This window comes from Cuculus canorus, chromosome 5 (genome assembly GCF_017976375.1).
Source record: "Cuculus canorus isolate bCucCan1 chromosome 5, bCucCan1.pri, whole genome shotgun sequence".
NCBI lineage: Eukaryota > Metazoa > Chordata > Aves > Cuculiformes > Cuculidae > Cuculus > Cuculus canorus.
Window position 1 is genome coordinate 40,995,272 of NC_071405.1, and position 25,108 is coordinate 41,020,379.

The 25,108-nt window shown below is 41.3% G+C and overlaps 1 protein-coding gene across 1 annotated transcript in view; it reads left to right on the forward strand.

Moving 5' to 3' along the window:
• Nucleotides 1-24,686, forward strand: part of PTPRJ (protein tyrosine phosphatase receptor type J) — a 74,101-nt gene extending 49,415 nt beyond the window's left edge. Inside the window, exons 3-23 of the mRNA XM_054068356.1 lie at nucleotides 129-287; nucleotides 1,048-1,314; nucleotides 1,911-2,177; nucleotides 5,088-5,354; nucleotides 5,947-6,213; nucleotides 7,209-7,475; nucleotides 8,360-8,626; nucleotides 10,119-10,406; nucleotides 10,651-10,785; nucleotides 13,206-13,419; nucleotides 13,565-13,683; nucleotides 14,246-14,333; nucleotides 15,370-15,411; nucleotides 16,336-16,423; nucleotides 17,497-17,587; nucleotides 18,442-18,515; nucleotides 18,641-18,775; nucleotides 19,161-19,280; nucleotides 20,007-20,167; nucleotides 20,637-20,772; nucleotides 21,485-24,686. Of these exons, the coding sequence (XP_053924331.1) occupies nucleotides 129-287; nucleotides 1,048-1,314; nucleotides 1,911-2,177; nucleotides 5,088-5,354; nucleotides 5,947-6,213; nucleotides 7,209-7,475; nucleotides 8,360-8,626; nucleotides 10,119-10,406; nucleotides 10,651-10,785; nucleotides 13,206-13,419; nucleotides 13,565-13,683; nucleotides 14,246-14,333; nucleotides 15,370-15,411; nucleotides 16,336-16,423; nucleotides 17,497-17,587; nucleotides 18,442-18,515; nucleotides 18,641-18,775; nucleotides 19,161-19,280; nucleotides 20,007-20,167; nucleotides 20,637-20,772; nucleotides 21,485-21,643 (3,611 nt within the window). The 3' untranslated portion in view covers nucleotides 21,644-24,686. The remainder of the gene's footprint in view (nucleotides 1-128; nucleotides 288-1,047; nucleotides 1,315-1,910; nucleotides 2,178-5,087; nucleotides 5,355-5,946; nucleotides 6,214-7,208; nucleotides 7,476-8,359; nucleotides 8,627-10,118; nucleotides 10,407-10,650; nucleotides 10,786-13,205; nucleotides 13,420-13,564; nucleotides 13,684-14,245; nucleotides 14,334-15,369; nucleotides 15,412-16,335; nucleotides 16,424-17,496; nucleotides 17,588-18,441; nucleotides 18,516-18,640; nucleotides 18,776-19,160; nucleotides 19,281-20,006; nucleotides 20,168-20,636; nucleotides 20,773-21,484) is intronic.
• The last annotated feature ends 422 nt before the right edge of the window (nucleotides 24,687-25,108 follow it).

Below are 25,108 nucleotides of genomic sequence, written 5' to 3' on the forward strand. Positions count from 1 at the left end.
CTGTGTGTCTCCCTTACTTATGGGACCATTGCAAGTGTGTGTATGATATCTGTAAATAACTGTACTTTTGCAAATGGGAAACCATTTGTTTTGTAAAGTTACTGATTGGTTTGTATCCTTTCTTTCAGGCACTGATTGCAGTAATGTAACTGCAGAAACAGGAGACAGTAGCAATGGTAATTTATTAGTAGACTCTATAAGTGTGAACAAAACCTATGAAGGTGGAGGATCATCCAAGAATGTGTCATTATCTGACAGCACAATAAGCAATCAGAACAACGTAACACGTAAGTGGCTTGCAGTGTGACTGGAGTGCAAATTTTCAGGGTGTTTTGTGCTTTTATATTGCACTAGTACTTTAAGCCCAAACTCCAGAGTGCAAAGAGCATGCAGTGGCATGGATCCAACTGCCTTACTGGAGTAGAGAATGAGCCAAAGAAACTTATCTGCAAAGCTGACTTGGAGTGCAGTTTAACACTATGATGGTTGCATGGCTTTGAAACCGTTTTATCACTGTTAGACTTGGGCTCCTTGCTCTTGCTTTTGAGATTACAGTTGCAACAGCTTAAACATACATATAGATTTGAAACACGTGTGCACCAGAGTACAGCTAAAGTACTCTACCTGTTATAGAGCATATCATATATCTACAAGACAGCTGTGTGAATCTTGCAGCTAGAAAAGCCCTTCTCTTTGGGATAACCAGCTCAGAAAAAGTAAGAGCAGGCTATGTGTTCGACGCTTTCTCAGCACCCTGCATGAGGTTGAAGGCTGAGGCAGGATGGTAATCACTGCTGCACCCAGACAGCTTGTCTCCTTGACATGAAGTGAAACCTGAGGAGGTAGAGGAAGAGTAGATTGCAGAGCTAGCGAATTTGCCTTGCAACATATAAGGATGGCTTGATTATTTTCTGAGACTGATTTACTGTTTCAGACAGACCTGTTGTTGGGTAGGGTCAGGAGAAGAGTGCTTTGTGTGTTTGTCAGCAAATATTCTTGCATGTTTAAAGATATTTTTAGAAGTTGCATTTTTCTTGCCTTTCACAGAACCCAGCCCAGTTCTTGATCTCAAGGCCGAATATGTTGGTGTGACATCTGTCAACTTAACATGGACGGTGAACGACACTGCGTCCAACTCCTACATGTACAGGATAGAGATTGTAAATAATACCTCTACTGGGATCGTGATGTCCAATGTCACTGAAATTGAAATTACTGATTTAGTGCCTGGGACACTGTACAATTTCACTGTATTTGCAGTAGTGGCTAATGGTCACAAGGAAGGAGAAGGACGGTCCATAGAACTGTATACCAGTAAGTTACATTGCTTGCAGCCCTGTTTTTAATGGAGCATATTTTCCTCTGCAGCACAGTGCTCTGCTTACCTGCCCAAGAGTTGAAATATAATATAAGCCTTACCTAGGCTATCAGCTAAGAGTGGACTGTTACTATGTAGAAAAAAGATAGCATGATTTTTTTTTTCATTTGTTTGTTTAAAACACCAGCCTCCCTGCACTCACCCCCTGCCCCAAAACAAAAGATTCCACAACAACAACAAAACCCAAACTCAAACAACTGAACAAACATTCCCTCCTTCTCTGCCCACCATACTGACCCAACCCCTAGATTCCCAAGGGAAGCCCTGGGAGTGCTGGCACAGTGGTGACCTGTGCTTCTATTTTGGAGTGTCAGAAGGAGATGAATCTCTCTGAAGATGACTTCTCTTCACTTTTCTTGTCGCGGTCCATTTATGCAAAAGCATCCATGAGCATCTGTTGATGTTGCTGGGGTGCTCCTGCACTCTCAATGATATGAAGACAAAGACAGTGAAGTAGTGGTGTGTTTCTTTTGTCCATGTGTATGAACAGATGTTCTTGCAGGCTGACAGACTGTTGTCTTGCCCTTCACAGAGCCGAGCCCAGTTCTTGATCTCAAGGCAAAATATGTTGGTGTGACGTCTGTCAAGTTAACGTGGATGGTGAACGGCGCTGCTTTCCACTCCTACACGTACAGGATAGAGGTTGTAAATAATACCTCTGTTAGGAACCTGGTGTCCAATGCCACAGAAGTCGAAATTACTGAGTTAATGCCTGGGACGCTGTACAATTTCACTGTATTTGCAGTAGCGGCTGATGGTTACACAGAAGGAGAAGTACGGTCCATAGAACTGTATACAGGTAAGTCAGTCTGTTGCAGCCCTGTTCTTCTGGACAGCTCAGAGCTGTGCCTACCTGCCTGAGGGCTGAAACATAAAATTGTTCTCTAGATGTGTGATGTTTTCATTCTGGAGCCTAATCTGGGCTATCTACTAAGCTTAGGATATTAATGTGTGGAAGAGACGTATCCCTGCTTTAAAAAAAAAAAAAAAAAAAAGCGAAAACAGCTTAAGAATACCCACATTCGTTTCCCTCCATCCTCGTCTCCTGATATGCGAAATAACTTCTTGTCACAGGTATTAAGTGAGCCAACTAGGAAAGATTCTCTTCTAGACTTATTTGCCAGTAGAGAAAGACGTTATGCAGGATGTGGCTGTCTTGGCCACAGTGATCATGAATTGATCGAGTTTAAAATTTACAGTGTAATGAGTAAAAAGGACAGCAGAGTTGCTACCCTGCACTCCAAGAGAGCAAACCTCAAGCTACTCAGGTGGCTACTTAGCAGTGTACCCTGGGAGTTTGATTTTGAGGGCTTAGAGTCCATGCATGAGTGCTGGTCTGTTTTTAAGAACCATCTTTTAGCAGCACAGGGGCAGACAATTCCACTGTGTCAAAAGTTAAGGAAACGGGGCTTAAGACCAGCATGTCTGAAGAGAGAAAGCCATATGGAGCTCAAGAAGAAAAAGAAATTGTGTGATCTCTAGAAGCAAGGTCAGGCTTTTCAGGAATATTACAGACCTGTGGTTTGTGTATGTAGGAAGAAGGCACAAAAGGACAAAATTCAATTAAGAGTTGAAACTGTCCAATGTTGTGTCAGACAAGAAAAAAGACTTTATAAAGTACATAATAACAAGAGGAGATCTACAGAGAACATTGTACAAATACTTGTTGAAGATGGTTATCTGAGTAATAGGGATGAAGAAAAAGTGGAGGCGTTCAATGCTTTTTTTGTCTCAGTCTTTAATAATATGGATAGACCTTGGGCTACCCAGTCCCTGGAGTCAGAGGACCATGAGTGTGGGAACAGTGATGTTCTCTTTGTAGAAACTGAAACTGTAAGCTGTAACAGCTGAATTTTCTTAAGTCTGTAGGGCCTGATGAGATTCATCCCAGAGCACTGAGGGACCTAGCAGATGTTACAGCAGGAGCCTTGTCAATTATTAACCAAAGCTCTTGGGAAGCTGGGGAGGTCCCTGCTGACTGGAACCTAGCCAGTGCTATTCCAAATTACAAGAACAGTGTAAGGGAAGACCCAGGGAACTGCAGACTTGTAGGTCTGATCTCAGTTCCTGGAAAAATTAAGGAGTAGATCATGCTGGGTACTATTAAAGGGCATATAAAGAATAACACAGTGATCAGGCACAGTCAGCATGGGTTCACGAAGGGTAATCATGTTTAACTAATTTTATGTCCTTTTATGATAAGGTCACCCATCTGGTCAATGAAGGTAAGGCAGTGCATGTAGTTTTCTGTATTTTAGTAAGTCTTTTGATACTGTCTTTCACAGCATCCTTCTGGACAAGTTGCCCAACTGTGGTAAGAGAGAGTTCGTGCTACACTGATTGAAGAGCTGGCTGAAAGCTAGAGCTCAAAGGGTTGTAGTGAATGGGGCTACAGCTGGCTAGTGGCCAGTCAGCAGCAGTGTTCTACAGGGCTCAATTCTAGGGCCAGTTGCATTTAGTAAATTACCAACAATCTGGGTGCATGAGTTTGAATACATGTTAGTAAATTTGCTGGTGATACCAAACTGGGAGAGGTTGTTGACTCTCTTGAGGGACAGGAGGCCTTGCAGAGGGATCTAGATACATTGGAGCATTGGACAATAATTAAAGGCATGAAAGTTAACAAGTCCAAATGCCAGATTCTACACCTGTGGTGGAGAAATGCCAGGCACAAGAATAAACGTGGAGAAGAGTGGATGGAGAGCAGGAGCCCTGCAGAAAGGGAACTGGGGATGCTGGTCAACAGCAGGCTCAGTATGAGTAAGCAGTGTCCCAGCAGCCAAGAGGGCAGACCACATCCTGTAATGCATGAAACACAGCATAACCAGCTGGTCAAAAGAGATGATCATCTGACTGTATTCAGCATTGGTGCGGCCTTTCCTTGACTACTATGTGCAGTTCTGGGCCCCACAATTTACAGAAGGATGCTAAGGTACTTGAATATGCCCAGAGGAGGGCAACAAAGCTGGTGAAAGGGCTAGAAGGAGTGTCCTCCGAGGAGCTGCTAAGGACTTTGGGTTTGTCTAGTTTGGAGAAAAGGAGGCTGAGGGGCAACCTCATAGTTCTCTACACCTTCCTGAGAAGGGGAAGTGGAGAGGGAGGTGCTGAGCTCTTCTCCCTGACGTCCCTGGCCAGGACCTGTGGGAGTGGTTCAAAGCTGTGCCAAGGCAGGATTAGACTGGACATTATGTAGCATTTTTTTTACTGAGATGGTGATCAAACACTGGAACAGGCTTCCTAGAGAGGTGGTCGATGCCCTGAGCCTGTCAGAGTTGGAGGCATTTGGACAATGCCCTCAATAGTATGCTTTAATATCTGGTCAGCCCTGAAGTGGTCAGGCAGTTGGACTACATGATCGCTATTTGTCCCTTCCAACTGAAACTGTTCTGTTCTGTCCTATTCTCTTTCATGCCCACGTCTCTAGATTCCAAAGGGAAGTGTTGGGAGTGCTGGCATGATGATGACCTGTGCTTCTGCTTTGGAGTGACAAAGGAAGATGAATCTCTCTCAAGATGACTCATCTTCAGTTTACTTGTAGCTGTCCATTGATGCAAAAGCATCCATGACCATCTGGTGATGTTGTTAGAGCGCACCTGCGCTCTGAATGATGGTCGATGTGAAGACAATGGAGTGGTGGGGTGTTTCTTCTGTGTGTGCATGTGAGCAAAAGTTCTTGCAGGTTGACAGATTGTTGTCTTGCCTTTCACAGAGTCCAGCCCAGTTCTACATCTCAAAGTGGAATATGTTGGTATGACATCTGTCGACTTAACATGGACAGTGATTAGCAATGCTTCCAACTCCTACACATACAGGATAGAAGTTGTGAATAATAACTCTGTTAGGAAGCTGGTGTCCAATATCACCAAAGTCGAAATTACTGAGTTAGTGCCTGGGACACTGTACAATTTCACCGTATTTGCAGTAGCGGCTAATGGTCACGAGGAAGGAGAAGGACGATCCATAGAACTGTATACCAGTAAGTCACATTGCTTGCAGCACTGATTTTAGTGGAGAATATTTTGCTCTGCAGCACAGTGCTCTGCTTACCTGCCCAAGAGTTGAAATATAGTACGAGCTTTACCTGGGCTATCAGCTAAGAGTGGACTGTTACTATGTAGAAAAAAGATAGCCTCCTTTTTTTTTGTTTTTGTGTTTAAAACACGACACCCCCTGCACTCACCCCTTGCCCTTGAAACAAAAATCCTCCCAACAACAACAAAACCCAAACCCAAACAACTGAACAAAAATCCCCTCCTTCCCTGCCCACCATAATGACCCCTTTAGATTCCCAAGGGAAGCCCTGGGAGTGCTGGCACAGTGGTGACCTGTGCTTCTATTTTGGGGTGTCAGAAGGAGATGAATCTCTCTGAAGATGACTTCTCTTCACTTTTCTTGTCGCTGTCCATTTATGCAAAAGCATTCACGAGTATCTGTTGATGTTGCTGGGGTGCTCCTGCACTCTCAATGATATGAAGACAAAGACAGTGAAGTAGTGGTGTGTTTCTTTTGTCCATGTGTGTGAGCAGATGTTCTTGCAGGCTGACAGATTGTTCTCTTGCCCTTCACAGAGCCGAGCCCAGTTCTTGATCTCAAGGCCGAATATGTTGGTGTGACATCTGTCAACTTAACATGGACGGTGAACGATACTGCTTCCAACTCCTACACATACAGAATAGAGGTTGTAAATAGTACCTCTGTTAGGAACCTGGTGTCCAATGCCACAGAAGTCGAAATTACTGAGTTAATGCCTGGGACGCTGTACAATTTCACTGTATTTGCAGTAGCGGCTGATGGTTACACAGAAGGAGAAGGACAGTCTGTAGAACTGTATACAAGTAAGTATTGCTCACAGTTGCTTGTACACCTCTTCCTGATGGGCTCTATTTCGCTGTGCAGCACAGGGCTGTGCCTACCTGCCTGAGGGTTGAAATTTAAATTTAGAAGATTTTTCCCCGAGAACCTCTGTCTTCTAAATTTGCAAGATAGTGTTGGTTTCATTTCCTGAATGAGTATGGGGGTCTCAGACCCTTGTTTTAAGGGGATCTCACACAGAGCATATTGCACGAGGGAACTTCAGTGATTTGAGGGCCCATACATGCTATCAGCCTGCAGCAGGATGGTGAGATTTAGGTAATGCTAGTGCAGGAGAAATGTTTTGGCCAGTTCAGCACCTTGCTGTGTTAAGTATCAATAGTCTTGATGTGTCGTGTCAGAGGAACCATTTTTGAGCTGCTCTGCAAGGCTTTAGCCCGACCTGGTTGTTCCACAGGGTATGTTTGAAAGGAAACAGATTCGTGTTCTTTTGTGTTGTCCTGAAACATTACCTACATGTGTGCTCCTGCCTTCCCAGATTATTCCTAAAAGTCTTTCCTGTGCTGCCTAACTGGAATGGCTGGTTGCCCTCTTAAGGGTTAGAGAAGGAGCAGGGTGTCTGGGTCATCACCTCGGTTCCTCTACTAATGATATTTGATGTTCCTTACCTTTTACTGTGCATAGATATGCCACCATCTTTCCTCTCTACTCTTTTCTTTTTCCTGCCCACCACCTCTCTGCATTGCTGTGGTAAACCCTGGGAGTGCTGACACCATGGTAACCTGCGCTCTTGCTTTTGAATGTGAAGGAAGATGAATCACACCTGAGGTGGCTCACTCCTTATTTCTCTGTTACCCAGACATTGATGCAAAAGTGTTCATGAGCATCTGGTAGTTTTGTTGGGTTGCTCTTGCTCTCTGAGTGATGGTTGATGTGAAGACAGTGGTGTGTTTCTTCTGTCCATGTGTGTGAGCAGATGTTCTTGCAGGCTGACAGATTGTTGTCTTGCCTTTCACAGAGCCGAGCCCAGTTCTTGATCTCAAGGCTGAATACGTTGGTGTGACGTTTGTCAACTTAACATGGACGGTGATTGACACTGCTTCCAACTCCTACACGTACAGAATAGAGGTTGTAAATAGTACCTCTGTTAGGAACTTGGTGTCCGATGCCACTGAAGTCGAAATTACTGAGTTAATGCCTGGGACACTGTACAATTTCACTGTATTCGCAGTAGCGGCTGATGGTTACACAGAAGGAGAAGGACAGTCTGTAGAACTGTATACAAGTAAGTATTGCTCACAGTTGCTTGTACACCTCTTCCTGCTGGGCCCTATTTTGCTGTGCAGCACAGGCCTGTGCCTACCTGCCTGAGGGTTGAAATTTAAGAGTGTTGCAGGCAGAGGTGCTGGGCTTTGCCTGCTTGCAGTCAGAGATGTTTGTGGGTAAGGACCATAGTTTTCTTTTTAAAAATGAAGTAAAACAAATCCCCTCAAAACAGTGGTTTTTGAAGGTCACCATCAAGGCTTGTGACACAGTGAAGGAGAACTTCTCTCCTTGTACTGTGATTTGTGTGGGCAGTTTTGCTTCCTTCACTTTTTGGAGGATGGGGGCCTCAGGCCCTTATTTTAAAGGGCTCACACACAGAGAATGTACTTTGTGTGCAGGGGACATCTGTGATTTGGGGGCCTGTGGCTGCTACTGGGCTGCAGCAGGAGAGTGATCTTTAGGCAGCACTAGCTCAGGAGTGAGCTCAGAGCATGAAGGGTGGCGATGGAGCACGGTGCCTGGGTCTTGTTCCAGAGGTACATGATGTTCCTTACCTTTTGCTATGCACAGAAACACCACTATCTTCTTTCCCCACCTTGTCCTGCAACCTTTTATCTTTCCTAATGCCTCTGGATTCCCAGGTGCTGTCTGTTGGTGACCTGCACTTCTGCTTTGGAGTGTCAAAGGGAGATTAATCTCTCTCAAGATGACTTATAGTCAGTTTTCTTGTAGCTACCCATTCATGCAGAAGTGTCCGTGGGCATCTGGTGATGATATTGGGGTGTTCCTGCAGTCTGAATGATGAGTGATATAAAGAAAATGGAGTAGTGGTGTGTTTCTTCTATCCGTGAATGTGAGTAGAAGTTCTTGCAGGTTGAGAGATTGTTGTCTTCCCTTTCACAGAACCCAGCCCAGTTCTTGATCTCAAGGCCGAATATGTTGGTGTGACATCTGTCAACTTAACATGGACGGTGAACGACACTGCTTCCAACTCCTACACGTACAGTATAGAGGTTGTAAATAGTACCTCTGTTAGGAACCTGGTGTCCAATGCCACAGAAGTCGAAGTCACTGAGTTAATGCCTGGAACACAGTACAGTTTCACTGTATTTGCAGTAGCGGCTAATGGTCACGAGGAAGGAGAAGGACGATCCATAGAACTGTATACCAGTAAGTCACAGTTGCTTGCAGCCCTTGTTATTTTGGTGGATCACATCCCTGCCCTGGATCTCTGCAGCGCAGGTCTATGCCTACCTGCCCAAGGATTTAATTAAAGTATTAGTTCTGGCAGAAGTGCTGCACACAGCCTACCTGTGGTCAGGGATGTTTATGTGTGGAAGGGAGCTCCGTGAGCAGTTTTATTGCCTTCACTTCCTTCTGGATGAAGTCTTCAGTCCTTATGTTGATGAACTCCCACACAGGGCACTGTGACTGGAGAACTTCCATATTGGAGGGGCATGTGGCTGAAGCTCGGGTGCGGCAGCCCTGGGCTGTGTGACTCTCAGCTGTAGTGCTTTGCTCAGCTTGGCAGCAGAGAGGAGAATGTTGAGGTGTTCCTATGTTGCTATTTCTAGGCACTGTGTCCATTTTTATTCTTCCTTGTTCTGAATATGTTCTGCTGTGTCTTTTCCTTTGTTTTGTCCCATTTTAACTGAGGTGAAGTGCATCTGTCCCAGAGCTCCTCAGTGGGATTTCCAGAGGTGCCCCAGGATGAACCTGTTAAGAGAGTCTCTGGTGCTGTGAAAGTGCTGTTTGGCTACTCATAATGCTCAGTCGGTCCAAACTGTGAAGTGTGGCTGTCTCTCTGCTTTTTCTGTCTGTGTTTGTCAGCAAATATTTGTGAGCGTTGGTGGAGTCCCATCTTGACTTCTAACAGAGCCCAGCTTCATTTTCCGTATCTGGGTGGAATATGCTGGTCTCTTTTTTCCTGTGGAGCACAGATGGTACTTTTTCTAACTACACCTACAGGGTGGAGATCCAAGTCATGGGTCTTTCTCTGGAAACCAGACATCCATTGTCACCAGAGCAGTTATTACAGATGAAAACTCTGGAACCTTCTGTAGTTTCACCGTTATTTGTAGGAGTAGCTGACAGTGTTACTGAGGAAAAGAAATATTTCTAAAATACAGTAGAAATAAGTCCTGGTCACTTACATCTATCTTTTACCTAAATGTGTTTCTTCTGGTACACAATTCTGGTACACAGCAGTAGCCATCCTTAACGCGCAGAGGTTATGTTTTCTTCGTGTTCTTAGTTGCTAGCCTGTGAAAGTTTTACTTAATTATACAGGGAGTGAGTATGAATCTACATACTACTTTAAAAATGTTTTAGAGAACTATGTTCAATGATTTAACAATATTTTGAAAACTTTACTGATATTTTCAGATATTCAACCTAAATTTCCTCAGTAAACCTGTCTGCAGGGGAGTTAGAGAGCACAGAAGAGGCCTGTGTTCTTAATGAGCTAAGTACTTCTCTTCCGCATAGGGTAGCAAGTCCTTGTAGGCAGTAGCTTCATCTTTTTAAAGGTGGAGAGGAATACTGAAGTCTTAAAAAATGTTTATACACAGAACTTACAAATAGAAAGCCTTTTCCATTTACAATACTTGATTTCTTACTTCTCTTTTTTTATTACTCCTTTTTTTTCTTTTTTTTCCTCCAGTTCCTGCCTCAGTGAATTCATTTCACTGTGAACCAGTGGCCAAGCAGCCTTCCCTAATTCTTAAGTGGGAATGTCCTTCTGGTAACAATTCTGGCTTCAAAATTGGAATATTTAATGATACATGGAATAAAGAAAAATGGGCTCCACCCTGCATGAGAGAAGGCTCAGAGGAAACCATCGAAACAGCATCTTTAGATTATTTCAGGACCTATATTGTTACTATTGCAACACTTTCAAATAGCTCTCAGAGCTCTCCAGTGCAGAAAATGTGTAATACCAGCATTACTGGTAAGCATTAAGATTTGAGAACGAAAAATATTTATAGGATCAAAATATTAACATCATGATTGCAGAATACCAACCTTTATATGCGGTTATCAGCCTATAGATTATGAATAAAACCCTACATTCATGCAAAGTTAATGTGAAACGTAACACGTATGTTATATGAACAGCATCAGTATTACAGCAGTTGCTTGTTTGGAAAACTTTTATCAGTCATTAAAGTATTAAAAAAATTTTCTGTTTGTAGACCCACCTGCTCCAAGCAAACCTCCTTTAGTCAAGGCAGTCAGTCACAGTTCATTGTCTGTTGAATTCTCTGATTTTAAGTCAGTGAATGGACCATTAAAAGCCTATGCAGTAATGATCACAACAGAAGAACAAGGTAAGATGTTACGGTATTCTCTTGTAGCTGTGTGAAATGATTTATCAGACAGCTTTATGTTTTAAACTTAAATAGGTGTTAAATGAATAGAGAAAAATCTGACTCAGTATTTTCAATCACCTTTCAAAAATCATGAGGTAAACACATTGGTTGCTTGAAGCAAGTCACTCCTTGTTTTCAGAAAGCCACTGTTTTCACTAAGCCTTTTCCAGCCTGACTTATCCTTGTCTGTAAGTCTCACATGCAGTGCCACTTTGCTGTTGCCAGCTTCATTTGTCAGTCATTTCCACCACAAGACTGTAGTATCCTTACCCCTCCGTCCCCCAGAGTAATTTTCAGAGCTACTAATATAAGTAGCTTTGGAATGTGGGATTTTCTCCCACTACCTGAGAGATGGGGTACAGGTGGATAGCTTAAGTAGCTGTCAGCATTGAGGGGTTGCCAGGGAAAGCTAGTGGGTAGTCAATCAAAGTTACCTCTTTAAAGAATCAAAACAGAGAAATGTTGTTAATTGCTGAATATCTAGTGATAAATCATAAAATTAAGGAACTTACCTTTGCAGTGTAGGTTCTAGTGGAACTTCTTTTTGTTCCTGCCAGTGGACTGGACGGATAAAGTAGCAGATGGAGATACTTTCGCACAAGTGGGATTTGACATTCATGCTTACCCTTTGTGTTAACACTGGAAAGTAATCTTGCAGCAGCCTGGCTGTAGATCTTTCTTCTGTGGTTTTTATACAATATACGTCCAAGAAACCTACATCAGTACAGAACATTCGTATTTTTCACATGCCAACTCAGCTGCCCCTGAGTTGTTGATTTGAATGTCAGTCTCTTGCACACAGCAACGGCTCTGCTTGTACCTTCAGCCAGTTCTGTTTAGTCTTAATGAGATTGGGTGTGTTCTGGTTTTGCAAGGGAGTCAAGAAAGAGGACTTTCAAGAAGTGATTGAAAGAACTAAGGGAGGAAGACCACTGCTATTTATAATATAGAGACTGACTGTTTTGATAGGAGCAGAAAGCCATCCTTAAGGCCAGTCATTGCTTCAGCTTTATAGCATTAATATGTTTGAGATGTGTTTCTGTGTCTTACAACAGACATCATTACCTCCAGGATTCAGTTGGGTAAGCAGTGGTGTCTAAGGCTGTTTGAGATGCCCTAGGGTAATATCCATGACATCAATTGGGAGCTCCAGTCGTAACCCAGGATGTACATCTTTTTGGGATGGAAACTAGGGACCAAACAGGATGTATAGCATGTCTCAGATAGTATTGAACATCTCTTTCTAGGCAACTGAGTTAATTTCATCCTCAGCTGCTTTTAATGTAACCAGACTAGTGCTTTAGAAGAGCTATCTTGCTCCCTGTCCCTGCACAGTTACGGTTGATGAGAACTTGGCTGCTGGTGGCAGATCGAACTTTGTTTGCACAACTGTAGAAAACTTACTAAAGCTTTTACGCTTTTCAGAGCTCCTGCAAGACTTCTCCCTTTTAAAGGTGAATTCAATACTATATCTGCTTTTAGCTCTGTAAAGGCATTCACTAGGGAGCAGTGTATGCAAACTTCAGTCAAATGAGCAAGATTCTTTTTCCTACCATAGATAGCACTCTGAATATTTATGTCTGTTTCCTTGCTTTTGAGTTGCTGGATAACTGGTGATGTGAGCTTGTTTATTACCTCAATTCACATGTGCCTCAACTCTGTTATCTGCCTGAAGTTCCCAGGGTTCATCTTCTAACAACAGACACTGTGAAGTGATGGTGTTCTGCAGATAGTGGCCTGTTGGTCACTGCTTGACTGCGGTAGCACATTCCTAGTCTTTTGGATGAGAAACCATTCTGATCACTGTTTTGTCCAATGCTTGTCTATGTCAAGAAATTAATTCCTTTGTATCTTAGATTTTACGTGTAAAAGTCCTTGAGAGACAGAGCAAGGAAGTATATGTCAGGACAAGTTTAGTGTCACCCTGAATGAGGCTTGATGCTATTTGGGTAGCACAATGTTACTAAATACTTATTATCTTTTTCTACACTGTTTGCATTTTACTCTCTTCATATGAGAGTTGATAGAGTGTGTATGGGTATGAGTGACATTCTAGTGAATTTTGTCTATGAGGTTGTCAGAATCCGCCACTAATGTATATTTATAGAGGAGCTCCACTATACACGGCAGAAGTAAAACAAAAAGGAGGTTAAAACAAATAACATCAGGGAGTAGAGATGTGGATCAGTAGATTGCACTGCAGTAGAAGAGATTGCTGAGATTTTCTGTTGCACTCAGCCTTTCGTTTCAAGCAGTATTTATGGTGTAATGACAACTGTGGTTAATGTGATACACTGTATTACCATCTCAGTCACTGTGCTGATTGATACAAGATCAGTGAATGATGTATACCTGAATATCCTTGTTTTTTCCTGAAGGTTGTGAAACTTTGAAGTCTGAATTGAACAACACATACAGTGATTTCAAGAAGAAGATGACAGTCACCTATGTAACATATGTTATAGATACAACAGAGCAGGCAAAATCGCCTTCTTTCCATTCTCAGAATGGTACAAACATCATTAACGTAGGCAAGGGAAACAAAATGTATGGATATGAAAACGGACCATTGATTCCACTTCGTTCATACAGGTATTTCTCCCAAACTGCCGATTGATTAATTTTGCTGCGGTTGAAATCTAAAAGATCATCTAATGAAAAGATTACAGATCTTCCTTAAGGGTGTTAAAACCATATAATGCACCTGTGTGTTTTTTTTCTTTTCCCTTATCAACAGGGCAAGTGTTGCAGGTTTCACTAATATAACCTTTACTATGGCCAACATCATTGTGGGGGAAGATAGTTATGTATCATTTTCGCCCTGTTCTGATGCTGTTTTGCTACCCCAGGATCCAGGTATAGTTTATCTCAAATATGGGACTGGCGGCTTGGCACGTATACACTACGTGGAAATTCCTTAATTATGGCAAGTTTCGTAATACCAAAACTCCCATCAATTTCCCTGTGATGGACTGTTCCTTTCTAGATTTGTAGTGACACTGCCCTGTAAATTCATACCTTGCTAGTTCTATGGGCGACTTCTGTTGTGGAAGTAACCAAAAGCTGTGCTACTTATGGCATGTTACAAGGAATTGGATGGCACAGCGATACTTTGGTACAGAGACAAGTAGCAAAAGGCTGCTGATGTTCTAACAGTGCTGGTAATTTAGAAGCAGGTCTGTTGGAATGCAAATAGTGGTGCTTTGATCCCAATGTTTTATTAAGTTACGATCCTTGTTTTATTATTCTTAATGAGCTTTCACTACTGGTACTGCCAAAGGACACAGTAATGAAAAGATGGTTAGCGGAGCAGAGTGTGTTCTGTCATTTGTGAGGTTATCTTGTAGCATGTTGATTGAGTTAGATGATTACCAAAGAGGTAAATCAATAATGAATAATATTTATACTCTTTTATCAGGTGTTATTGCTGGAGCTGTTATTGGATGCCTCTTAGCGATATTGGCTGTAGTCGCTATAGGGGGTTTCATATTCTGGAGAAGGAGAAGGTAATGTGTGTTTATTACTGTAGGTCTTGCAATGAGGAACACTGGTACTTCGCTTCTGTATCTTTCTACTAAAACTGCACCTCTTTCTGTTTTATCCCCTTCTGTCATGATGCTTTAAAATACACTCTACTAAAAATCTTGTTTGTGTGATACAGGTTAGAGGTGATCTATCAAACCAGTTAAGTGACTTGGTTCAACCCCATGTTTACAAACTAACAAGTAAAGGTTTGTTTTCTTTAGCTCTTCTGAATTCATGCATTCAGTGATTCAGTCAGAAGCAAGCAGACATAACAAATTGTTGTGCTAAAAGCCATATGTAATTGTATCTTAGATGGGTTTATTTGAAATACCCATTAATCACACTTTTTAATAGCTTGATGACCTATCACATAAAACTTCCCTTCTGGAGTTTCCAGAAACTGTTGAGTTGCCTAGGGTTTGAGCTGGTCTCACAGTTTCCAGTCTTTTCCGAATAATCTTGGACTTGAGTCCACAGAGGCTTTTTCTTGCTTCTCATGCTACGGTAGAACCTTTCTATAGAGTTGGCTGTAGGGCCCTTAGTCCAGTTGTCTTAGTTTCTTTGATTAACTGCTGTTATTCTTACACATATGTCTAGTAGCCTTGGATAATAATGAGAAGAGCTTCCTTTGAAGCTAGGAACACTTTTTCATTCAATTACTGCTCCCAGTACCACTGACATATCACTGTTGAAGGCTTACTGTAGGGATTCTGGGGTTAGTAGCAATTCTCCCGAAGTGATAGCTGGTGATGCAGATCCTTCAGATGTGCTGCTTCCACCAAGCTGTGTGCTTTGTGTTAAGGCACAAAAAAGAAAAAAAACCCATTGCACAACATCACTGAAGTAAGGATTTTATTCTTACTCCAGGTGTAAGGTTTGCCTCAGAAGGCACAGAGTGAGATGTTTTAAAAGAAATTGTTCTGAACAGGCACAGGAAATGGCTGTCATCAGAAATCTCATATGCATTCCATTAAATTCTACTGTGAAGCTATTGTGTTGTTTTCTTTTGCCTTATAGGAAAGATAAAAGAAGTACTGAAGTGTCCTTTTCTCCAATTAAGTAAGTCCATATCCTTTCACACATTGTTTTCTGAGCTCAAGTGATATTTGCAAAACTTACTCTGACTACTCAGATACTTGTTTTCTGTGCAGTTTTATGTAGAATTCTGAAGCATTAATTCCTCATAGAATTTAAAGACTCCAGCCTGTAGACTAAAAATAATCATATTGATTGAGGCTTCTAGAGCTGTCACGGGGATTTGAATGCTCACTTCATGAATCACTATTAGACACACAAATGTTCCACTGAAAACCAGGATGTTTGACTGAAACACAGGCTTCCGTGCATACCAAGGAAACAATCCAAATTATTGATAAAGTGCACACAGACAAAATTCTGTGCTGTGGCCTGCATTTTCTTTTGCTTTATGACTGCTTTGCTCTGAGTCAGTAACTTGGATAATGTTGAGACTGTAAAAGCTGGCCATGGGAGGGTAACCAAAATGTATTGGAAGTCACAGGCAATGGAATTGAATCATATTATTGATTCTTGCACCAATTTTTGTGCTGGTAGAAAGGCATGCTGTGTGCATCCTGTGAAATCCCACCGTGTAGACTTTGATAGTAAAATACACCAGGGAATGGGGCCAAATTTGATGGTAGTACAGAAGCAGCTGACAGATACCTTTTGTGACAGTCTTGAAGGATTTCTTCCCTTGTTTTAACCCATCAGCTAAATGCTATGTTTGATATCCTGTTCCCTGTATATGCACAGTTTTGTGGCTGCTTCTAACAGTCATGCTTTCATTCTTAGATTCACATAGTGAAAAATAGAGCTACAAGTGTCTAATCAACCTTTTTTTCTTCCCCCCACCCTCCCCTGAAGAATCAAGAAGTAAGTAAAACACACTTTTTAACACACCAACTGATTTCATGGTTTAATTACCTAGTACTAGTTACTAATACATGGCTTTTCTTATTTTAGATCAAAACTGATTAAAGTGGAGAACTTTGAGTCTTACTTTAAGAAGCAGCAAGCTGACTCTAACTGTGGTTTTGCTGAAGAGTATGAGGTATGTGCCGTCAGTGGAGAGACCTTCATGACAAATACTTTTGGAAAGGCAAATTAGCTTTTCTATGGAGCATACACATGCCTTACTGAAAGGGAAGGAACCTTTATTGTAGAGATTATTAAGCCATGTGTATAGCATTCACTTTCCTGATTTAGCTCCAAATTTAGTTGAAGTGCATGATAAATACTTCACATTTTGAACCATTTTCTCTACTTGTGAGCTTATAGCATGGCCTGCTGTTCAGAGCTCTCTCCAGAGTCCTTGCCCTAGTTGCACTACAGTTAGCCTAGCAAAAGTTGTTTAACTTCCCTGCATTTCAGGTTTTTATTATTTTTGTTTTTCCACACAGCAAGACAAGCCTTTTGCTGATATCACTTACTTCTTCAGTGTGTAGGTGTGATTGGCAAACCACACCTGTGAATAGCTCAAAGGAGCAGTCAGAGAAATGGTAATTGAGTTGCTTAGTGACCATAAGTGTTTTGCTATTAAATGTGCTAAAGCTCAGCTGTTGCAATGTACAAAAGACAGGAATCAAGTGTCAGTAAGGATTCTGTGTTGTCATATTTGCTGTTAAAGAACCTAATTATTTTTTTTTCACCTCCTTGAGCTATTAATTCACTTTCTTTTTCTTTCCAGATCAAATTCCATCCCTTTTATTGTACTTTGCAGGCTGCTGCTGCAACGTGCCTTCCTCACAGATTTTTCTTCCTTGAGTCCTTTCATGATGTGCTTGCTCCTTTTCTCCCTCTAACGTCTGCAAAGTTTATGCGCATGCAGTTGATATCAGCGTTGTGTTTTTCCACAAAACTGTTTGGGCTTTTAAAGCCCATCTCTGGGTTTTAAACATGCTGCTATTTCCACATCCTGTACTTATCCCTTCTCTATCCAGTTTGCCACTGTCACCTTCCCACCCTGTAAAAAGCTGATTTTTATTGTCATTTATCCCAGTTTAACATGCCTACTTTTACAGCAAAAGCCTAAGAGTGTTTAGAATATTGGTCTGTTTTAATTATGTGGTTTTGTACAATCCCTAAACCAGGACCAGATGCTCATGAATCCTCCTTTTATTGTAGGAACTCAAGTCTGCTGGTGTTCATCAACCCAAATTTGCTGCTGAACTTGTGGAGAACAGGGGAAAAAATAGATATAACAACGTCTTACCATGTGAGTTACTCTCTTAGGTTTGGCATCTTGTACTGGTTGAGTTTTTAGGTTGAAAACCTTGGGTTTGGCTCATCTGGCTTTAACAGTACCAAGAGGTTTCAAAGAGTAATTAATGTCATCAGTTTCCAAATGGATGAATTTGGGCTGCTGATTTCCCAAAATCATTGTATAAGCAAACCTAAAGAGCTTTCCCTCAAGAATGTTCCCTAAAATTCCCAAACTTTCCTGCAAGACTTAAAGAACTCTCCCTTAATTAAATAATTTTAATTTTACATTTGTGAGAAACTCACAGTACAGATTGAAAAAACAACAGGTTAAAGGTTGACTCCAGGCAGACAGATGTGCAGAGCTATGAGAAATAGTAAGACGCTGCTGGCCAGCTTTGCAGATGAACTAAGGGCCTAAGCCCTGCCAGGGTGTCAGCAGACACCCCAGCGTAGCAACAGGCAAGAAAGAGTTGGAAGTTGAACAGTGATGGATACCTAGGGGTGCTTAGGAGTAGAAACGTCTGTGATGGAAGCAGGAGACAAATTACTTACTTTTCTCCAGTAATTGGAACTATATTAAATTTTGTGTTGGATTAAATATATATAAATATGCAAATGCAAATGATGTTTAAAAAAAAAAATCTCTGAGTATTCTGAATTTTTATCCTGACCACTAATTTTTTGGAAGGCTTTCATTATAAAATTTCTCAACTCCTGCTACTTATGATTCCTAAAGTTATATTCTTGTTCTTAAAATGCACATTATTCTAAAACACCTTTTAGTTAGAAACCATGCATTAGGTAAAAAGTATTTTCCTGAAAGACTCTAGTTCTAAACTTAATGGTTTCCTTTTTTTCTTTATGCAGATGATATTTCTCGTGTTAAACTTTCAGATCAAAGCTCTGGAACTGATGATTATATTAATGCAAGCTATATGCCTGTAAGTTGCTTCGCTAGTTGATATGAAATATAATGTGTATTTTTATGATGTAGGCTTAACAGGTCAGCTTGTTATGTCTCATTAATGCATATATGGATATATTTATTTTGGTTTTTTCTTCTTAGGGCTATATCTCAAAGAAGGCATTTATTGCTGCACAGGGTCCTTTGCCCAATACTATAGAAGACTTCTGGCGCATGATTTGGGAAAAGGATATCTACTCAATTGTTATGTTGACAAAATGTGTTGAACAAGCCCGGGTATGTTTTGATTAAAACTGAGCTGTCTCTTGAGGACAGTTGGATCTTTGCTAATTTTGTTGTCACCGTAGTAGGCTGGATGCTGACCACTTTCTCTGGACAGCCATCACCTTACTGGAAGGCTGTTTTCTAAACTAAAAAAGCCCAATTTTTTTAGCTTTTCCATATTTTTATATCTGCTGACTACCAGAACAGGTTGTGTCAGAAGGGTTGTGGGTTCTTCTCCCTAAAAAATTATTTTGGTAGAGCTTCTCCTGCCTTGCGATAGGCTACTGGAGAAGGGTGACATGCTTTCTAGCCCTGCTTTAGGTGGTATGTTATTTAAAATTAACAGTCAGTTGCTTCGTTGCTGTGTGTAATGTGTCTAATCTTGTAACTCTCTTAGACCAAATGTGAGCAGTACTGGCCAGACAAAGAATCCAAGAGCTATGGTGAAATTATTGTGACAATGGTCTCAGAGATTGTCCTTCCAGAGTGGACAATAAGGGACTTCACTGTAGAAAAGGTGAGTACCCCCTCGGTTGTTAGTGTATAAATATCTGTAGAAGTCGTTTATTGTACCACTGTGACTTCCGCCTTCAAGCTAGAGTGATAGGGTATAATAATATCACTAAAACTTAATCAAATTAGAAGTTATCTGAGGGGAAAGGATAAGAGTGGTTTATTTTAATGAGAGGCTTTGAATGTATTGATCTGCTTTCTGCCAGAAATCTGATACAAAATCTTTTACATGACTTAATGACAAGATTCCTGTGATATTTATATATATATCTGTGTGTGTGTGTTTCCTCATATGCCCTGGCTTCCCACTACAGCATGTTAATTCCAGAGGCTGGAATGAGTTGTCAAGTAAGACCCTCCCTGTGGCAGAAAGGGATCTACCAGCCCCGTGAGTGATCCTGCAGCTACTGTTTCCCCAAGAAGTGCATCAAAACTCGTGCTTATGTGATACTTGTAATATCTGCTAGACTGAACAATTATCCCCATCTCTGTCAGCCAGTTTAATGCAGCAGAGATGATCTTAGAGTGAAGTGAAAAGTAAAATGAAATTATTTCAAAGTCTTCTAAAGGGAAACTGAAATGTCATTGATCAAATTACTCCACAGTTTGTAACAGGCGTCTATAATGAAGCTGAGCTTTGGCCAGGACATGTGGCACATACGGCAGGAAGCCTTACTGCTGTTTCTCCTCTGAGTCTGGTTTCCTTTTTCTTTTATGTGTATTTCTCTAGTCCAACACACCAGAGAGCCACACAGTGCGCCAGTTCCATTTCACCTCCTGGCCAGATCACGGAGTGCCAGAGACGACAGACCTTCTCATCAACTTTAGACACCTTGTTCATGAGTACAGCAGTCAAAATCCAATCGACTCTCCTACTCTGGTGCACTGCAGGTTGGGAGATTGTGTTTGTGTCAGACACACATCTTGTGTCTTTCTTAAGAACAATTCTTTTTCAATGTCATCCAAGAAATTTAAAAAAAAACAACATGAGAAAGTAAGTCTCCCCATCCCGCTGAATGAAAACCTTTGCCCTGTGGTTCAGAAAGCTAGCAATGCTACGTGTGTAGCAAAGTATGTCATGCACAATTTCCCTAGAACAGACCATCTCTCTTAGGCTGCAAAACCTGGCTGAAAAAGTTGCCTTTTCAAGTGCTGTTATATGTAGTCTTGTGCAAGTGCAAGGCTGGGGAAGCCCAGAAGCAGGTACTTCCTCCCTCTTGGTGCAGGCCACCCCTCTGGCCTGCAGAGACTTCCAGTACTTGTGCCACTGAAATAATGGAAAGCATCTTGCTAGCTTTTCTGGCCTTCTCTGGCAGGCAGTTGAGAGAAAGCAGTAACTAGCTTCCCTGTGTCGTTGCAGTGCTGGTGTTGGGAGGACGGGGACGTTCATTGCCATTGATCGCCTCATTCAGCAGATTGAAATGGAGAATACTGTGGATGTGTATGGAGTGGTGTATGATCTGCGCATGCACCGACCTTTAATGGTGCAAACTGAGGTAAAGCTGCCTTTCATCCAGCAGCGTATTTTTAACACGTGTTTAGTAATCCAGGCAGGATGGGTTCAAGACGTAGCTCAGAATTACAGGAAGGGGAGGTATTAAAGAGCAATCTGAAGTTGCTCTTTATCTTCCCTTCCTTCTGCCTCTTCTCTTCACACAGAAGTAGTTGCAGCCCAGGGCCACAGTATGTCCAAGCAAACTCTTTACGGAAGACTTTGTAGGACTGGCATTTGCAGCTTGAAAGAATCAAATCCTAAATAGTGTTTTTGCAGGCTTGTTTCACCTATGTGAGTTTTACCTTTATAGCTGTGAGCTAGAATTATGTTGAGTCTAGTGGTCTTGGCGTGCATCTTTTCTTTTGTGTTCTGCAGGAAACGTGTTCCTGCTGAAATTGTCACTGTGATACAAAAAGGTGTGTGGATTAACCCACAAAGTGATCTGAAAAAGGCTGTGAAATCTCTATCGTGAAAGTCTTTTAAGAGGGTGTTAGACATGACAATAAATTTGATCCTAGTTTTTTGATGGGGAGTATTGATAACATGACATCATGAGGCCCTTTCCAACCCTATTTTCTATGAACATACAACTTTTAAAGATACTCTGCATCCGGTGCAGTGCATCCAAAACCTGTATTCAGGAGCAGAATAGCTTCCTAAATAAGATATAATCTAGAAATATACTATGCTCTTTTTTGTCTTTCTCCCACCAGGACCAGTATGTCTTCCTAAACCAGTGTGTTATGGATATTATTAGATCCCAGAAAGAAAAGAAAACGGATCTGATTTACCAAAACATGACAGCAATGGCAATCTATGAAAATTTTACACCTGGACCAGGCTTCGGGAAGGCCAATGGCTACCACGCGTAGCCTGGAAGGAACACAGTGTCTCCAGGAGGTGTTAGCTGCATACAGGAAAAGGAGGTGGTCTCCTCCTGTTTTCCGGGATTGCGTGCAGTGTCTCATGTCTGGCTTCTCCAGTTCTGTCTGCATTCAGAGAGGTGATCTACAGGAGGAAAAACACAATGCTGGCAGGAGCCACAGATCAATATTTAAAAAAAACATCAAGCAAAACTATTTAAAGTTAGCAGAGGAATCTTGCTTTTTCTTGGGAATTTAACAGTGCTGATAGGTGAAATAGCATTTGCAGTATAAACAGTGAACTAGAGTTTAAATATTAAAATAATAACACAAGCTTTTTATTACTATTTTATATGATTTCATTTACAGACACCAGGCTTGTGGGCTGTTTTAATATATTTAATTGTAAGTTTCAGGAACATATTTTACCTGCTGTATCTGGTTACTTAGCGAATAGGTATGTGCCTCTGTGATTTTAATTTTTTTCTGTGTTCCTTTTTATTTAAAAAAGGAGCACAAACAGCTCCTTCAAATGGACATTTATACTTGGAAATTGTGCCTTTTCTAGTAGCTACTCTAGGAAAAAAAACAGCAGAGATTCTATTTTTGTACTGAAACTCTTAATGAGAACACAGATTTTTAAATAAGGCTTATGTCAAACTTAACTGTAGTTGCACTGTTGGCAGGACTCTCCAGAAGTTTGGAGGTGAGCTTTGTTTTTGCATTTCACCACAACTATCCCCTGCCTTAATGTCTTGGTGCCTCTGCCTGAGGAAAAGGAGTGTGGTCTGTCACTCTGAGCTTTAACTATAGTGAAAAAACTGAGCAAGTGAATATGTGGATGCCTGTGCGGGGGTGGGGATGTGTGCGTGTGTGTGTGTATGAAGGACAGAATAGCTCCTCCCTGTTCCTGGCTGATATTCCTGTTTTTATACAATTTATAATGATTTATTTAAAGGTGCAATATATGATTTACTGAATAATGATTGCTCTATTCTAATAGAGTTTTACTCAGGTTGGTGTCTTTATCATTGTTGTTGTTTTTCCTCAAATATATAAATCTGTGAAAATGTAGGAACTAAGGTTCTAGGTGTCCAAGCACTCCCAAACAGATTGACTGGCTTTACTGTTTCTACCAAAACAAATTGCACAAAATTCTGCTGTAAAGACCAATTTCTTGGTTGTTTTAACCATTCAAAACTGCGACACATCTTACCTGCCTGCATCTCATCGATCTAATGTAATTGCTTTATAATTACTGCTGCTGTTGTCTTAACTGGTCCTTTTAAAAACGGAACAAACAAGCAGAAAACCCCTAGTTGCTGATTTTACAAATCAGGGATTAGATTGGATTTATTTTGCTGGTACATAACTGTTAGATTTATGAAGGACTTCTCAAGTATCTTGGGGGAGTGTTTTTTCGTTCTTTGGATCATTGCACTGGTTGCATTGCAGAGGAATATGGAGTTTGTGAATAATGCTATAGAATAGCTATAAAGTGATGAAAATCTTATGAAGGTTTATGAACCAGAGTCCCTGGAATTCTGCTGCTCCTTTGGGGTTTGGGTTTTTTTGTTTTTTTTGTTTGCTTTAGCAGAGTCGTCAGAAAAAACTACAGATACTGGGAGTATGTGTGGCATTACAGTGGAACCTGGCAGCCTTGCAAAATCCGCTGCCAGGTGAAGGGAAACATAGGAATTCCTGGTGCACAACTGTAGCTTTCCAGATATCCAGAGGAATATTTTACAACCTGGTGTGAAATGGTGGTGTGCTGTGTGAGCAAAACTGGAGGACAAACCACAGTGCGCTTCCGCTTTTTTTTTTTTTTTGTAGCAGCCACTTGTGCGTTCTTGAATATATTTTTTCTCTCTTTCTGTGAAATACTTTAAAAAGAAAAAAAAAAAAACATTTAAAAACTGTTGATGATCCTGCCCGACTCCATCCAAGCTGGCAGTCCACATAGTGGATCTCTCACCCAGCGTTCTTCCTAAGCTGCTGTCAGATAACAAAGATAAACCACTTGGACCAAACAGAACCATTCCAAAGGAACTGGGAGGGAGGAAAGCCTACCCCTTACATTATTTTTTTCTCTCTTACTCTTTTAATTACTGTGCATATGTGCAGAGCATAGAGCCAGTGTTCATTATTCTGAGTCTCTGAAGAACTTGCAGCCTTAGTGTGGTGAATAATGTCTTGCTTCAGAAGGCCCTGGGTTTATGCAGCACGGAAGAGAAGGACGTTAAGATTCTGTGCTAGATCGTGTGTTTGCATTATATTGCAGCAGAACATTGGGAAACTAGCTAGGATGGTGTGTGTTTCTGACTACCACTGCCCAGATACTGTTACAGAAACAAACTTATCTGTCCCATTGTTTTGATGTTGGAAGCAGGTGCCAAATTCTTCTTCGAGTCAACTTATAATGAGTATCCATTTTTAATAAAAATGTATGTGTGTGTTTTCCCAAAACTGACCCACTGTGAGAAGAGACAGAAATTTGAAGTAAATGATCTCTTGATCCCACATACGGGTGGAAAGAGTTGGTAAGGCTTAAGATACTGTAAACATGCAGGTGGCCATGGTGTCAAAGTGAGCAAGTAGGACCTGCCTCACAGGATATCTCTGCAGGAGGAGGAGGATTGCTCTACTGCCTTATGGATGTCTTGGTCAGGATGACTTGAATTCCTGCAAAAATATTTTTTTCCTGCCTTCTGATGGTTCTTTGTATTACGGTTGCCAAGATCTGTCTCTCTGGTCAGTGTTTTCTCTCATTGGTATCTACTTTTCAGGCTGAAAGCTCCATTGTGGCAATTACATCTCCTACATTTCTGTTGTACTCTCTTTCCCATCTGGGGCCTGCTTAAGAAGGGAAAAGTTGATGTGTTTCAAATAAGTGACTGTTGAATATCTTGAAACGGTGTACAAATTCTATTGTTTTCGTATTTGTTGTACAGGAAATTTCAGCACGTCTATAATGTTTTTAATGGTTTGATTTGTTTTTAAAGATGTAAAAATAACAATTAAAAGCATCATCCTAGAGCACTTCCTGTCTTGTTTCCTTTCTTGGGGTTTTATTTTCAGTTTCTTTTGAATAAAATTAATTTGCCAAAATACCCGTTTCATTTAAAAGGGCTTTATAATGGATAAGGAAGGTGGGTGCCCATCCTCTAGATTGGAGAGAGGTTTGTGTTACAGTCACTGGGGCTTCCCACAAGACTGTAATCTGTCATTGAGACTTGCCTGGCAGGACCGGGGCCAAATGCTCATGTGTCCTGGCAGTTGCTGGTTTCTGTAACTGAGGAGCTTGGTACCAGTTAAAGGAACAGTACCTTCATGCCAGGTAAATCAAAGGATTTCCACTCACTGAAATAGCTTTGGGGAGGGCCGGTGTTTTCCAGGACTCGCGTACTTTCAGAAAAAATGAGAGCAAGGACCTTGTGATCCATTGAAGGGGATGTTCTCTTGTCAGGGGAAGAT